Genomic DNA, 16,151 nt, shown 5'->3' on the forward strand with positions numbered 1-16,151 from the left:
GTTACTAGGTCCTAACTCAGAGAAGACCCCCATACCTGACTTGAAGAGAAAAGAGAATTTCACCAGATATAGCTTTTCCATAGAAAATACTCATTCCAAACATACGACAGCACTGAATCCTTAAGGCACTCTGCACATGGTCCAAGGCAGCAGGCACATCCCAACAGAAAGTTAGTCTCGCTTAAGGCTACTGAAATCAAATGGGCTTATACTAGGGTGACCATATGAAAAGGAGGACAGGGCTCCTGTATCTTTAACAGTTGCATAGAAAAGTGAATTCCAACAGGTATCGTTTGCATATATGGAGAACCTGGTGAAATTCCCTCTTCATCGCCACAGTTAAAGCTGCAGGTGCCGGGCCCTCTTTTAAATCTGGTCACTCTAGCATAGCTCCTGCACTTTAACTGTTGTGATGAAGAGGGAATTTCACCAGGTTCTCCAAATGACACCTGCTGAAATTCCCTTTTCTGTGCAACTGTTAAAGATACAGGAGCCCTGTCCTCCTTTCCATAGGCTTACTAACTGTGTTGAATTCCGGTCTCTCTCTCTCCTCCCCCCCCCCCAGGAGTTGTACTTTCCTGATTCTAGGCTGAATCTGGATTTCTGGATCAGATTATTTAAAACTCCTGCCTATAGTTCCACAAAAGGCATCCAGAAGGTCTCACGTCGGTCAACCCGCTTCCCACAGTGTTGCTGATGGGTCTGGCTCCTGCTGCTTTCTCCTGGCTCCCTGCCAAAGGGGGAAAAACAGCTGCTTTAGAGGCCAAGCAGAGCAGCTCCAACGGCTTCCCTCCCGGCACTCCGCCGGGCATCCCAAAACCCCTCTGCCATTTGGCTCGAGTCTTTGCAAAACCCCACAGCCTCCTCACTCTCCAGGGTGAGCAGCGCTGTGCTCTTTGGCTGACCCAGGAGCAGCCAGAACAACCAGACAGGGCACCTTTGAAAAAAGCTTTTAAAGGGGACAGACCCCTGAGCCCCCCCCCATTCCCCCTTTCTGACTATGCATTCACCACTTGGAGGGTTCAGATCCCCATGGGGCTAAATTTCTGCTGCTAATAATAATAATAAGCCATCAAAACTAATGCTACGTTTCTGATCATCAATGACTTAAGTAGGGCAAAACAATCTGATGCTGCATGCAGTTCATTCAAACTATTAGAAGGTTGCCCTGGGGAAAACAGCTCTCGAACTGTCACAGTCTCATTGTGTCCCTTGTTGCGTGCGGGAGGGAGGTGAGTTATATTGGGTGCTGGTGGGTTTTTTAAGCCCTGTTCATCTATAAATAAGCTGTCTTAGCAGAATCCCGAAAGCAACTCAGTAGTGGAATAAAAATACAAGCCAATCCAGGCAGCCATAGATAGGAAGGAGTAACAAGGGGATTGCCAGATTTTCAGCCGGTCTCGGTAGCTATGCCTTTCACTGTCGCTTGAGTGACAGACATTAGCAGAGGGTGTTTCTCACCATGCAGTGGCAAAAAAGAGAGAGAGAGAGACTTATTTGCTGGTTTATGTAGATAAAGTTGCTGAGAAAGGTGCAAAAGCAGGCTGAACTGTGTGTGTGTGTGTGTGTGTGTGTGTGTGTGTGTGTGTGTGTGTGTGTGTTTTCCTCCAGTGGTCAGTTGGTGACCCTGGATAAAAAGGAGGGATGGGAGAGAGAATTCCTCTCTTTTGTGGTGAAATTTAAGGCCAAGGTCCTCAACTCACTTACTTGGGAGAGAGGCCCATCCATGGAACTGACAGGATTTACTTCCACCTTGGGTGTCAAAAGAACAGACTTGTGTCCAACTGTGGAATCAAAATGGAACCTACGTCTCAGTAAACGTGTATAGGACTGGACTGCTAGGCTACAATTTTTCATGGATTTACCAGACATAGAATAAAAGTCCCATTCAACTTACTCCTGGTAAGTTGAATGGGACTTCCCCCTGGGGGGCAGGGGGATGAGAAAAATGGAGGGAGAACCAGAAAAAAAAATCCCCCAAGTTCCCCCCCAAAAAATCCCTAGGGGCCATATTAAAAAAAGTCTCCTCCCACCTTTATTTTCACCCCAGTTTTTTCCTGGCCTTCACATCCCTACACCTGAGTTAATATGATAAGATAAGAGAGAGAGAAATCTATTATTATTATTATTATTATTATTATTATTATTATTATTATTATCATCATCATCTTCTAGTATGTGTGTTTAAGTGGGATCATTTCTACCAACCTTTACCAGCCAGCTGCCCTCCTGATGTTTGGACTATCTCCTGACTGTTCTGGCAAGAACTGTTGGGAATTCTAATCCAAAACATGAGGACACCATGTTCCAGAGGGCTGTCTTATACACACACACACACACACACACACACACACACATACCAGAAGCACCAATAAGGTAGAGCCATATCTCATTTATTTCAGGCTACATGTGGTTCTTGCTAAGAAACACCTGGATTTCAAGCCAGTCCACTGGTTTTCTGCCATGAACTATTATCCCTCTATCCAATGAAATATTATTGACCTTAATACACCATCACAGTAACAAGGCTACAAGCATCTACTAGACGTGCATGCCAAAACGATGCCATCTTTTGCTTTTAAAAATATGAAAAACAGTGCCTGAACTGCATCGATAATGTTGCTTTCATTACAATATGTTCTAAAATGTAAGGAGGTCTGCTGTTGTTTTCTTTTGGTGGGGTGAGCAATTTAAGTTACAATTATGCACAGGGTTACCCAGGAGCAAGCTCCATTGATCATACTGCTAGACATGCAGAGGGTTTTACCCTCTTCGCCTTGAACATATTGAAGAAAAGGCCTTGTGTAGTGCAAGCCAATACAGGTCTAACTCAGAAGTTCAATGGGACTTGTATATAGAACTGCAACCTAAGCCTTACTGAGAAGCTTCCAAAAGACAGGCAGAGAAATATTTTCACACATCCACCAATATTTGAAAGGATGCCCTCTTACCCACACCAAGAGAGAGAAACTAACAGACATTTTCTTGCAACAAACAACAACCTGGCGACATTGACCAGTACCACAAAATAATTCAGGCGGAATCTGATTTCTAGGGTGAAAAACAAATGCTGCCCACCTCTCATTTCCACCACTCTCATTTCCACCACAATCTCTGAGCACAGTTGCATCTCCCTTCCCCCAAAATCAAAAACAGACAAGGAGAACCACAAGGAAAGGTCACACCTACCACCACTACCACCTTTGCAAATTGCACCATCCATCTAAACTGCATTTGCAATACAAAGGGATGAAGGCAGACAAACTCAAGTATCTGTTTCTTGGTGCAGATGGCTGGCCTTAGGGCAATCACTTGAGGTTGGAGGAAATGGCAAAAATTGGGAGAAGTAATGTCATAAACAAGCTTTCCTCCCCCACCAAAATGCAGGACAAACAGACCATCTTTATCATTACTGATATTCAACTATGGTGATAACATGACAATGTAGTATAATACTACTAGTAGTAACAGAATAATAATATTGGCTACAACCAAAGTGATGTCATTTGAAATCTCACTGGTTGTTTTTACAAGCAATCTGATGCACCCTTCCTGAATATATATGCTTATGTTCTCCTCATTGACATCAAGAATTACTGATTTGGGCGTGGATTGTGCCAGGAACTGATCATGACTTGATGGAAAAATGGTTCCACATTAAAATTTAAATAACAACCACAACAACTCTCTTGGAAGTTAAAATGATGGTCCGGTCCCGGAATGAATGTTTTGTCTGTGAGATGGGGAGGGTTAGAATCCACACACACCTTTCCAACTCAGGAAAGAAGAGGCTGAGGGAGCCCCCAGTACCTTGGGTGGATCTCTTAAAAAACAGACCCAAAGTGCCTCACCTATTTGTGATTCCCCCCTCCTTTCCCCTTCACCTATTTGTGATTTTCCCCCTTTCCAAGTACAAAGTTTCTTCCTGAGCAGCAAAGGTGGTAACTTTTTTGTTTGCTCACTTAATCCTAGATGGTGACTTCAATTCCTGGGGGTATGACATTTTTCCCCCTCCAGTGTTTTTCTGAATGGCAAAAGAAATACCTAGCTGCAAAAAGTGCAGGAATAATGATGATGACAGCACAATGGGATTTTTTAGATGCATAGAAAAATAAAAGAGAATGGTATGAAATGGTCCACTTAGAAAAGGCAAACTTCCGATATTTCTGTGGCTTGTGCAGATCCAAATTAAGGACTTTTCTCAGAAATGCCTGTCTGGAGTTACTTACTCCCAGATTAAGTGCATTTTCTCTGAAGTCCTACTAAGACATCCTCATTCTCAAAAATGAATCTCACTGACCAAAGCTCCATGGGGCCACGCTCCAGAGTAAACTAGGCTTTTACCAAGAAGTAAATTACCCCCCCCCCAAAAAAACACCATTGACCTTACTCCCAAATAAGCATGTGGACAGAACTGCAAATGCCAATTCCAAAACACTTGGGAGAGAGGCAAGCATGAAGGGAGCCTTACTTCTGAGTAAGCATGCTTATTAAGACGGCGCTGAATGTCATTACTTGGCAGCTAGATATATATACCAGCCAGCCGCCCCCCTCTTCCAACTGGCCAAGGACTTGGACTGGGGCAGACAGAGGACTCAGCTGGGGAGACCCAGGACACTGCAGGCCAGTGTCAAGTTCAGAGCACGGCTGAGTCTACCCAGGGCGCCGGAGTCGCAAAAAAAAGAGAGAGCATAAATTAAAACTCCAAAAAAAAAAAAAAAAGAAGCTTTATCTGAAAAACAGAAAGTAGCCATCAGTTCTGCAGAGTTTCCAAGAATTTCAAATTGGCGGGGGGGGGGGGCAAACATCTCCCCAAATGGTATTACCAAACTTTTGCTTCTTTGACTGGAAACCCACCCCGTGGGAAGCATTAAGATTTTGCCAGAGCCTCGATTCTTGCCTTCCCGATCACCTCCAAGCAGGCTCCAGACAGGCCTGGTTCGGAACAAAATGCCCTTGGAATCGACGTGTTCAAACACGCAGCTCGTTTGATTCGAAGTGACTCTGAGTGGCCATCCCCCACCACACCCCTGGATGTGGATTTTGGGGACGGAGAAACCCACTCCCACCCCCCATGCATAAATCTATTTTAGGTAGCACTCAGAAAGGATCCCCTTGGGCTTCAAGGGCACACAGTTCCCTGGAAGTGGTTTCTCCCACACACCACTTCGAATTACTCCTGTAAACTGGATCTGGCTATACAAAGGGGGATGCTTCATTTGTGTGGGGTTTTTTTTAATTATTATTATTATTATTATTATTATTACTTCTTTGGTTGGGATTCAGCAAAGTAAATCCAATTGAATAATGAGGGGGGATGCCCCCCCAGTGTATACAACTCACCTCTTGGGAGACAAGAGAGAGCTTTCATTTTAAACCCAGAGAAAAGCACATCACGTGGAAAAAAGTCCGCAAAGATATCTATGTAGCGACCAACCCTTTTGTTAAGCCAAAACAAGGGCATTGTGCCCTGCAATCCTAGATGTGTATTCTCAGAAGTAAGCCCCACTGCCTTCAATGGGGCTTACTACCAGGTCAGTGTCTAGAAGACTGAATCCCAAGCCGGTTTCAAGGAAAGCGAATTGGCTAAAACCAAAACACTCCCAGTAATATGAGCGCCCTGGAAATGTCCAGTTATTTTCCAAGTAAATAAAGTTTATTTAACAATATGTGTGGTGTGTGGTTTTCTTTTTTTAAAAAAAAAAGGGGGGCAAGCGAAAGGCTGTTTACAAGTATCCCTCACCATCTGCTTATTTATCTCTCTGTACTATTCCGCTTTTTCAGTACACAACTTATTTCTAGTAAATCACAACTCCGTAGGAAAACAATCCAGAACTCACAAATCAGGGGACTCGTTTTAAAATCGACTTGCCAAATCACGCAGCCTGGAGATCTCTAGTAATACCTTGTAGCAATACATAAATATAAATATTATACTGCGAACATCCCCTGTGTTTTTTCTCACACACACTTACCCTACCGCTCTCTCCTGGGTGTGCATGCTCTGTGTGTGTGTGCAGAGAGAGAGAGACAGACAGACAGCATTTACCCTGGACAAACTTGCTGCACATGCACACACACACACACACACACACACACAAACAGACACACTTCGAGGCCATTTTAGCTTTCTATAATCCGTATAGTTTACAGTGCTATTAAAGAACAATTGGTTCAAAGTGCAATCATTTAAACACACCCAAACATTGCAAATTCAACACTTCAACTGCAATCATATAACCCACTTTCCCTGAAAGTAGGACTTTCTTCTGAGCCGATATGCATAGGATTGTCCTGTTAACTATTAGAAGGTGGAATTGTTAAAGATCCTTGCAAACCATCACTTACTGTGGAGTAAGTTCCTCTGGAATTAAGGAAATTTAACTGCCAATTAATCTTGTTTAGGATGCAGGATAAGGCCGGATACATAAATAAAATAGATATTTAATCTGGGAGTGAACTCTTGGGAGTTCATTCACAGGTAGTACACAGACATTCACACAATGGCCTTTGCACAGGCACTCACGTACAGAAAACTAATTCAGTTTACCTTTAGGTGTTTACATGCGTCCTGGCAGATTAAAGTAGCTCTCCTTTCCCCTGGATTTCATGATGTCCAGGCCACTAACTGAATTCTGAAGTGGAGCAGAATCCAGAAACCAACAGAAGACCTTTGCTCTGAGAAGAAGCCAGCCATCTAAAGAGGGGAAGGATGGACCATATACACAGGAAGACTGTTTCTTTCCACAATGAAAAAAGTCAACACCATAACCCGTTACAATGGAGTGGGGAGCGGGTCAACACAGGGAGGAATTCAAAGGCATTTTTGCAATCTTGCGGGGTTGTTTTTTGGGCATCTGTGTGAGTTGTCCAAATCAAGGCAGAAGTAATGAAAAGGAGAAGAAAAATCTTGGAACAAAATGGTTCTACTGTGTTCTTTCCAAAACAATAAACTTTTAATGCTAAAGTAGTTATATAACCAAAAGCTGTACAGAGTTTGTCTGATTTTTTTTTTTTTTTTGTTAGAAAACAAAATTTCTTCTTTTTGTGAGTTTTTTTTCCATAAATATTGTTCAGTTCCCGGCACTTGTATCAATAATTAAATTACAAATGATAAATATGGCATCATGGATATGTATTTACATACAAAAAAGTTATTACAAAAAGGCAACTGTTTATACTAAACTGCCAGGAGCTGGATGAAATTAATATCACATTTCCCCCATCCTTAAAAATATAATGAAGTACACCCCCTCCCTCTTCCCCAATCAGACGAAATACATTCACAAGTGTAATGCTATTAGAGAGTGAGAAAGCAGGGAGAAAAATGGGAGAAGAGAGAGAGAGAGAAAGCAAGAAAAACTTCAAGACAATACAGGACTTTGGCAAGTTTTAAGACTGTAGTGTTGTTGGTTTTTTCCTCTTAATTTTAACATCACAACTAAGGCCAAGGGGGAAAGTCAGTTCTCTGTTTTTGAACATCTCACTAACAGGAGTAGGTAGGAGAGAGCATACCCACTGAAGTCAAATTACAAAAGGCAAGAATGTTGGGAAAGAAAAGGGGGTTAGGAAAGTGAATTAAAAGAGGGATTTTTAAAAGAAAAAGAAATAAAGAAAATCAAAGAAATAACTGTTGATGCAGAAAAAAGAAGAAATTGCTAAACCTGAGAAAAATAGACATGATTAAGTCCAGCCTCCAGCTCTTGGGTGGGGTGGGGGAACCAAAAAGCAACACACACACACACACACACACACCCCACGCACGCACGCACACGCGCACACAACTTTTTTTTCCCTCCTGCAATGTTTGTCCTGTAAACTCCAATGGCAGGTTAGGGAAATAAATTTGGTGTCCGTTGATGTCACCAGAAATCCTTTTGGTCCAACCCGGTGGTTTTGCTTGTAGAGAGGTGAATCAGACGTACCACTCATTAAAGTTGGGGGGCAATCCGGGGTTGTGGCTGTGATTGGTGGTCTGGAGGGTAGAAGGCGGAGGTTTGGAAGAGTCTTTGCTTGTGGTGGCAGCAGCGATGGCTGGGGGTGTGGAGGATTCGTAGCCGGAACTCGCCGCGGGGGAGGACTCTGACCCCTGGGTTTCGTGGACCTGAAAAGACGACCGATACAATCAAGCAAAGCCAAGAGCAAAAGAGAAACTACCTTGCCTTTGTCTGGTGAACAGGCATTTTTGCAGGAGGTGGGGTAGGAAGAGAACGATTGAAATGAACACTAGATCAATTCATGCATTTTTTAAAAAAAATTAATTATTTTACAACGTGATTGGGGGGGGGGGGGAGGATAGAGCGTCCAAACTGCCAAATTAATTACCAAACTAAATCTAGGAGGGGGGGGAATAGGTTCGCTCCCCACCCCCCACCTTTACTGAAAAACAAAGGCAATGTAATACATTAGAGGAACACATGTCTGACTGAAATCAGAACAATCTCTTCTCAAGGAAGGACCCTCAGAACTGGAGAATGGTATAAGTGAACTTTAAAGGAGTTTATATTTCAGGAGCTCTGTGTGTGTGTGTGAGAGAGAGAGAGAGAGGGAGAGAGAGAGAGAGAAAGAGAGAGGGAGAGGGAGAGAGAGAGTGAATTGGGTCCTCCACACCACCCCAATCTCCCACAAGCCTCCCCTAAGCACTCCCCTAAAGGCAAAATTTACTCATTCACTAATACTGAGAGCTTAGCAAATAGTTACACATGATGAAATGTCATATGAATAAGAGGTAAACTACTAACGGGACCCTGCAGCTTCTGATGGAACAAGGGCCCTTACTTGGCCAGGTGGCCTTTTGAAAAAATGACATTTTAAATTTAAACCCTCCCTCCCAAGAAACAAAAACAAAAAAAACAGTGCGTGCATTTTTAAACAAAAAAAAAAAACCCATCTCTCCAAAGTGAACAGTTTCTTGAAAGATGAAATAGAGTCTGTTTCACCAAGAGTTAAATCTAGTTTCTGTATTGAGATATATCAGACTGGAAATATATACACATGAACACATGCAATATGTGTTTACAAAATTAAACATAGGCAAATGGGTTCATTTGTGAAATCGACATGCATGCATACACATATGTAACCATCCTCCATGCATAATATTAAATAGACATACATAACTATGTATGACTACGTAGACGATTTAACTATCTAAATAAGTGCATGTATAGAATTCTCATATATACATACTCGTGGCCATGAACATACACATACCAATATTAACAATAATATAATTAGATATAACTATATGTAACACTCTCTCTCTCACACACACACACACACACACACACTCGACAGATAAATGATGGATTGACTGCTCTCACAAGCCTTCCAGAAGGTCTAGAGGGAAACCACGGCTTGCTGAATTACCTTCATATGCTTCCTTAAGGAGCTGGGGTGAGTGTAGGACTTGTCACAGACTTTACAAATGTATGGTTTGTCTGATGTGTGGACATGCATGTGTTTCTTCCTATCACTGCTGTTTGCAAAACGCCGGTCACAGCCTTCAAATTCACATTTGAAGGGCTTCTCGCCTGCAAATAGAAAAATAAATTATTAGTTTTCGTGTTAGTTAGTTTCATGCTGAGAGGAGATGGCGTTCCCGCTTTTTTGCACACACACGCACACACGCACACTTCTCTTTCTGCCTTTTCCGCTTACAGCCAAACTTTCTTCCCTCTTTGCAGCTTTGTGGCTCTTTCTTTCTCCTTCTGGCAAAACCATCTCTTGAAACACGCAGAAGCGTCTGCAAAATGTTAAACGGGAGAAGGCGGAGGAAGCCCCGAACGAAGGGAGACACGGGACACTTATTCTCAAACAATGGCGTTTGTTACGTTACAGTTCAATCACAACGCGCCCGTTTGTAGCTTTTAATTTGCGTCTTTCAAATGCAACCGTCCTTCTAAGGGAGGGTAGAAATAGACCCTTGGGGGATTCGGGTAGGGAGAAACGGAAACTTTAGTGGGATCTGGAGAAGAAAACTCCTCGGACGATCCAGACGGATTTATGAAGAGGTGACGAAGGAAACAAGAAAACGCATTGCTTTCTTGTTGGTTTGTTTTTGTGGGGGAACTGAACTAAACAGGAACGGAACCATTTAAATATAATAATAATAATAATAATAATAATAATAATAATAATAATAATAATAATAATATACTTGGGAGAAAAAGTACCAGCGGTTTAATTAGAAGATGTGCCTATCAAGGCATTAAAAGAGAGAGCGGAAGTAACTTAAAATTAAGATTCCATGAGCATTTGTATAGTTTCCTCAACAGAATGTCTGCACAGATAAAAGTCTCTTGTAAAAAGCAATCCACCGGGACACACACACACACACACTTCCAGTTTCTCCCCACCCCCTATTTTCCTCATATTAAGCGTAGAGGACAAGAAGAGGGTGTATGAAAGCGACTGGGTAGCTGCGGGGAGGGGGGGGGGAGAGAAGGCGAGCCAGAACCTAGGAAGATGGAAAGAAATCTCATCTCCAGACGAACTTCTGAACAAAACAAGAATACGCCTCTTGCCCTCGCGTGAAATTGACAAGTGAGCGAAGCCCGCTTTGAAACTGACCAGCTTCGAAAGATTCACTTCTAAAAGGGATAAACAAACAACAAAAGTAGGAATACCAATCGCTCCGCGGCTTTCATGTCTTTCTGTTTATTTCCAGTCCAGTTCTTTCCCCCAGCTCCGCCCGCCCCGATCCCTTTGATCCTCCACCTCAATGCCCCCTTGCATGTCCGCTCCGTCTCTCTCTCTCTCTCTCTATCTCTCTTTCTCTGTCTGTTTACCGCCATTCAAGAGCCAAAGCATTTTTAAAAAATAAAACCAACCAGGAATCATCAAGGTCTGGCCGGATTGTGCTGCTCCCGCCCAGGGTTTTTTGGGGGGCCCGGGTGCGGTGGCACCCCCCCAAGGGGTGTGTCCTGCGCCTTACCTGTGTGCGTCCTTTTGTGGATTTTGAGGTTCTCGGACCGGGCGAAGATTTTCCCGCAGCCCGGGAAGGGGCAGGGGAAGGGCTTCTCGCCCGTGTGGACTCGGATGTGGTTGACCAGTTTGTATTTCGCCTTGAAGGACTTGCCCTCGCGGGGACAGTCCTCCCAGAAGCAGATGTGGCTGTTCTGCTCGGGGCCGCCGACGTGCTCCATGGTGACGTGGGTCACCAGCTCGTGCATGGTGCTGAAAGTCCGGTCGCAGCTCTTCTTCGAGCGGCTCGGAGGCGGCGGCGGAGGCGGAGGCGGAGGCGGCTGGGGCGCCTCGTCGATCCACTTGCACGACAGCTCCTGCTTGATGGGTTGCCGCATGTAGCGGAAGAAGGCACCGGCGCCGGGGTGGTGGTGGTGGTGGTGCGGGTGGTGGTGGTGGTGGTGGTGGTGGTGGTGCGCTGCGGCCGCCGCCGCGGCCGCCACATTCAGGCCGCCCATGTTCACATTCATGGGGCTGTAGTTGTGGAACTGAGCCGGCGCCCCGTAAGCGTCCGCGCGGGGGCTGGAGACGCCCCGGTACGTCTCCGGCCGGCAGAACAAGTCGCCCCGCAAGCCCAGAGGCATCTGCCCGTTGTCCGCGTGCGCCGCCGTGGGCGAAGGGTGCCCGCCGCTCTGCTCGTGCAAGCCCGGGAACAGCAGGTAGCCGCCGGGGCTGTCGGCGATGCCCGGCGGCGGCGGCGGCGGCGGCTGGAGCCCGGCCGTCGGGTTGCTGCCGAAGAGGCCGTGCTGGGCGGCGGCGACGGCGGCCGAGCCCCCTCCCGAGGCGGGCGCGTCGCCCAGGGCCGAGCCGCCGCGGTTGCGGTAGAGGAAGTCCCGCGTGGAGTTGAAGGCGGCGGCCGCGGCCGCGTAGGGCGAAGGCACCTGGCCGGCGTGGTGCGGGTGCGGAGGGGGGTGGTGCGGGTGCGCGTGGGGGTGCGGGTAGCCCGAGGCCTGGGGCGTGAACGCCGAGCCCTGCCCCGACGCCAGCTCGTGGGCCGCCGGGCTGAGCTTGAACGACGAGTCGCCGAACGGGTGGTTGAGCCCCATGGCGGCGGCGGCGGCGGCGGGGTTCGCCACGTCGTGCGGGTGGTGGCGGGGCGCTCCGAAGCCCCCGACGCCCAGCGCGGGGAACTGAGGCCCGCCGTCCAACAGCATGGTCATAGCCCGCCGTTGGAGGAGGAGGAGGAGGAGGAGGACGGCGGAGGGGTCGAGGAGGCAGCGGCCGCCCCGCGACGGCGATCGTCTCCGCGGCTCCGTCCCTCGCCCACCCCGCTGCTCCCCAACAACAACAACAACAACAGGCTGCGAGCCGGGTTTCTTTTCTTCCTCTTCTCCCCCGCTTCCCTTCTCTCTCTCTCTCTCTCTCCCCCCCCCCACCTCTAGATCAGCCCCACACAATGGAGAGGCTGGCAGGAGGGCTCGCGCGCCAGCCTCCCCAATGCCGCATTCACATGCGCTCCAAACCTCTCCAAAACGCGGGGAAAAAGAGAGAAAGAAAAGCGGTGCGGGGGGGGGAGGAGGGGGAAAAACACCCCACCACGACACCGGGGCAGCCCCCCGCAACAGCCCCAAACCCCACCCACTCGCCCTCGAGGGCCAAGGACGGAGGCAGCCCCTCTGCCCCCCACACGGGCGCGAAGGGGCGCGCACACGCAGCAGCCCCCGGGGGGATCCCCGCTGCCTCTTTCCTCCCCTGCCTTCCAGGAGGGCTCCCTCCACTCCAACTGAGCGACGTCCTTGCACTGGCCAAAGTCAGCCGCTCCTCCCTTCCTAACACATATGGAAGGAGGGGGGGCAGAAAGAAAAAGAGGGAGGGAGGGAGGGAGGCAGAGCGAGAGGGAGAGCGAGAGAGAGAAAATACCCAACTCCGGGAGGCAGCTTCTCTGCAAGCCAATGGGGAGCCGCCTGGCTAGCCGTCACCTGACCCCCAGCCGGCCTGCCCATTGGACCAAAGCCGCGTGATTGACAGCGTTTAACATTGAATATGGCAGCTCCGTTTAAGCCCCGCGTTCTGATTGGCCGGGCTGGGTTTAGTGAGGCGCAGGTAAGGTTAAAGGGTGTCCGCCAACCCCCAAACGTTTTGTTTACTGGAGATACAATTGGGGAGTGGGGGGGGCAGAGATGAGGGGCTGCAAGGGTGAGGAGGAGGAGGAGGAGGAGATGGAGATGGTCTTGGGGCATATGACATGGGCATCATTTTTACTCAGCCCAAAGGGAAGAGAAGAGAAAGATAGAGAGAAACTCTAACTGTAGTGCAATTCCTTCAACCCCTGCCTCGTTAGTATTTTGGAACGAAGCCCTCGATTCCTTTGATGGCAGCTCTAACCTCTCCGGCGCCTACATAGATTTTCCTCCCTCCTGTACTATCTTCACCATTTTCGTTTGGTGTTTCTCGTCCGTGTGTCCCCCGCCCTTCCAATTTTTTTAGGGGGGAGGGAGGAAAGAATAAGAAACCCCCTCAGATTTCAAAGAAAAGAGGATAGGGGTGGGGGGGAACCTCTCTGTGTGTCTAGTGAGGCGGGGGTTAAAAGCGATGAGAAACTTAAAAGAACAGGACAAGATGCCTCCCTCCAGGCGAGATCTCCCCAGTTTTTTTTAATTTTATCTTTTATTTTGTTAAGGCAGCCATCGCAGCAGCAGCAGCAGCAGCGACAACAGCGATCGCCACATAAATCCTTCCAGTCGCGCCACGTTCAAACAGAAAAGAAAAGATTGAGCTGATTTTTAAAATGCAAAATAAAATAAAGAGATCATATAAAACACACACACACCAATTTAATGGTGTGATGAAAAGAGGGGCGGTTTAGGAAGAGGTATATTAGTCCAGAAGGATGATTTGCTTAGGAAAATGAATTGTGAATTTATTTATTTAAACCTCTCCTCCACTTGGACTATGTATTCCGTAGTCGAAGTGCGGTAGTTTGGAGTGAGACAGATGAAGCGATAATAGATAAAGCTGATATATATGGCTTCCCCTGAGTAGTATATTTTTTCTCTCCCAACATGCACACGCACACTCCCTTTCCCCGTGGAAGTGAAAGAAGAAACTCCTTCTTCATTTAATGGGTGGAGAGGAGAGCGACATAAGTTGAAACACATATGGTGCAACCCTACACGTGCCTACTCAGAAGTAAGTCCCATTGGGTCCAATAAGGCTTGCTTCCAGGAACGCGTGTGCAGGATCGTAGCCTACAAGTCTCACACCTCCGTGGTTCAAGCTGCTGCAATCCTATGCCCATTTACTGGAGAAGAAGCCTCGTTAAAAGCCGGAGAGGTTTACTTTTGAGTAGACATGTTTTGCTAAGCCACTTCGGTTCTAAGGATATTTGGATAACAAAACCGAATAAATACGTCTCTTTAGGGAGAGCGGATGTCTTATTCCGAAATCCGAGGCTAGCAGTTCAAAGGCCCTTGGTTTTATTGAGTAGTTGATTTATTCTTAGATTATTATTTTTTCTGGTACATTGTACAGCCAGACCTATCAGCATGCCCAATTTCAAGTTTCTAACTCATCTGGAAGTGGGTAAACAACATTGCCGGACGTACATCGCACACACGCTCTTTCCGCTTTATAGGTAGAAGGTTTCTTCAGTAAGTGCAAGGTTTTAAAGCCGGGGGTATAACGGCCGTCTCTTGCAACCCCGCAGATCCCTCACCCCCTGCAACTCTATAAATCCAGTCATTTTCTCGTTCTAGAAAGCATTTGCAAAGAACGATGGGGGGGAACCAAGTGTCGAAAGAAAAGGCTCCGAAAGAAAGATGCCAGCGATTGTAATGTCCTGAGATTTCTCCGAGCCCCGAGACTTTCCCATTGAAGGCCGTCCACAGGATTTGCCGCCGTCTCTCCGCAGGAAACATACAATCTGATCAGGTTCAGAAACGCACTGAGAAAGTGCTTCAAACAGCGCTTTATAAAATACAGCCCCCTTTTCACATCCTTCTCCCCCCCACACACACACACCACCCCGACAGTCAGCCCCAGGAAAAAGACTTCCCATTCTTTATTTTAGGATCTGGCTAAAAGGAGAGAGAGAGAGAGAGAAAGAAAGAGAGAGAGAGAGCAGAGACAGACAGAGGGGGGATTAAAAAGGGGGAAAAAATTAAAACCATATATGAACTTAGCAACACCATTTCACCTCATACCAATCACAAGTCACCCCTCCCTCCGTCCAGTCATCAAGAGCCCCTTCTCTCCCGTGCCCAAGAAGGTGAGTCTGTTCCGTCCAGTTTTCGCTGTAGATTTGCTTGTTTATTTATTTGCTAACTTGCTTGCCCTATCAACTTTTCTCCCCCACCCTGATTTTTCTCCCCTTTTGGTGGGACGACAGAAAGGTGCAATAGAAGAAGAGGTTCTGGGGACGCAGAGGGGTTGTTGGATTGTGGGAATAGATTTGTTTGTTGGGGGAGGGGAGAGAAGTTTGAAATGTTGCATCTTTCTCAAGTTTATGGAGCCAAAGGTTTAAAGAGAGGGAGGGAGGGAGAGAGAGGGGGGGAGAGAGAGAGAGATTGTTTTTGTATTAATATCTGCATATTATTATTATTATTATTATTATTATTATTATTATTATTATTATTGCCTAAAATTAGTCTTCTTCTCTGGCTCCCCCATGAAACTTGGTGCTGGATGCAGGATGGGGTGGAGAATAGAGAAAGTGACAAAGTTTGGGGGGGGGGGCGATGAACCAGGGGGTACATTTTGGAAGGGACAAGGAGATAGCAGAAGTCTTTTGACCCTACAATAAAATTGGGGTTTGCGATAAAGCGAATGAGGGGTCTCTTTTGGCCACCCAAAGGGTTCCACTTCGATCGAGATTTCCTGGGGGCCACTCAAGGTCATGAAAGAAATCGAGTTGGCTAACCAAAACTCTCTCTCTCTCTCTCTCCATTGACTTTTTCTTTGGTCGCCCTTGTCAAGACCAACTTGAGCTTGCCCTAAGTAGTCTTCTACCTGGTCCGTGGGCCTGCCTTCCGAGGCCCTCGGTCAGATCATTAATTACCTCCAGCACGTGTGTCCGTTGTCTCTGCAACAACAACAGAAAAGGCGTAATTCAATTAGCTCATCCACGGAGTCTTGGGTTAAGGGACGTCTGTAAAGCTGCGGCTTCGGGCGAGCTGGGGCGAATGACCTTTGGTAGGGCAAAAGGCCTCTCACGTGTAGCCCTTGGCTCATTGTCTTTGGCTGTGGGA

At 46.9% G+C, this 16,151-nt stretch overlaps 1 protein-coding gene across 1 annotated transcript; it reads right to left on the reverse strand.

Moving 5' to 3' along the window:
* Positions 1–7,811: 7,811 nt before the first annotated feature.
* ZIC3 (Zic family member 3) lies at positions 7,812–12,125 on the reverse strand. The gene is made up of 3 exons (XM_063141646.1): positions 10,937–12,125; positions 9,370–9,533; positions 7,812–8,104 (listed from the first exon to the last, which is right to left on the reverse strand). The coding sequence occupies exons 1-3, from the start codon at positions 12,123–12,125 to the stop codon at positions 7,916–7,918; spliced, it is 1,542 nt and encodes a 513-aa protein (XP_062997716.1). The 3' UTR covers positions 7,812–7,915.
* Positions 12,126–16,151: the final 4,026 nt, after the last annotated feature.

This window comes from Elgaria multicarinata, chromosome 15 (assembly GCF_023053635.1).
Source record: "Elgaria multicarinata webbii isolate HBS135686 ecotype San Diego chromosome 15, rElgMul1.1.pri, whole genome shotgun sequence".
Classification (NCBI taxonomy): Eukaryota; Metazoa; Chordata; class Lepidosauria; order Squamata; family Anguidae; genus Elgaria; species Elgaria multicarinata.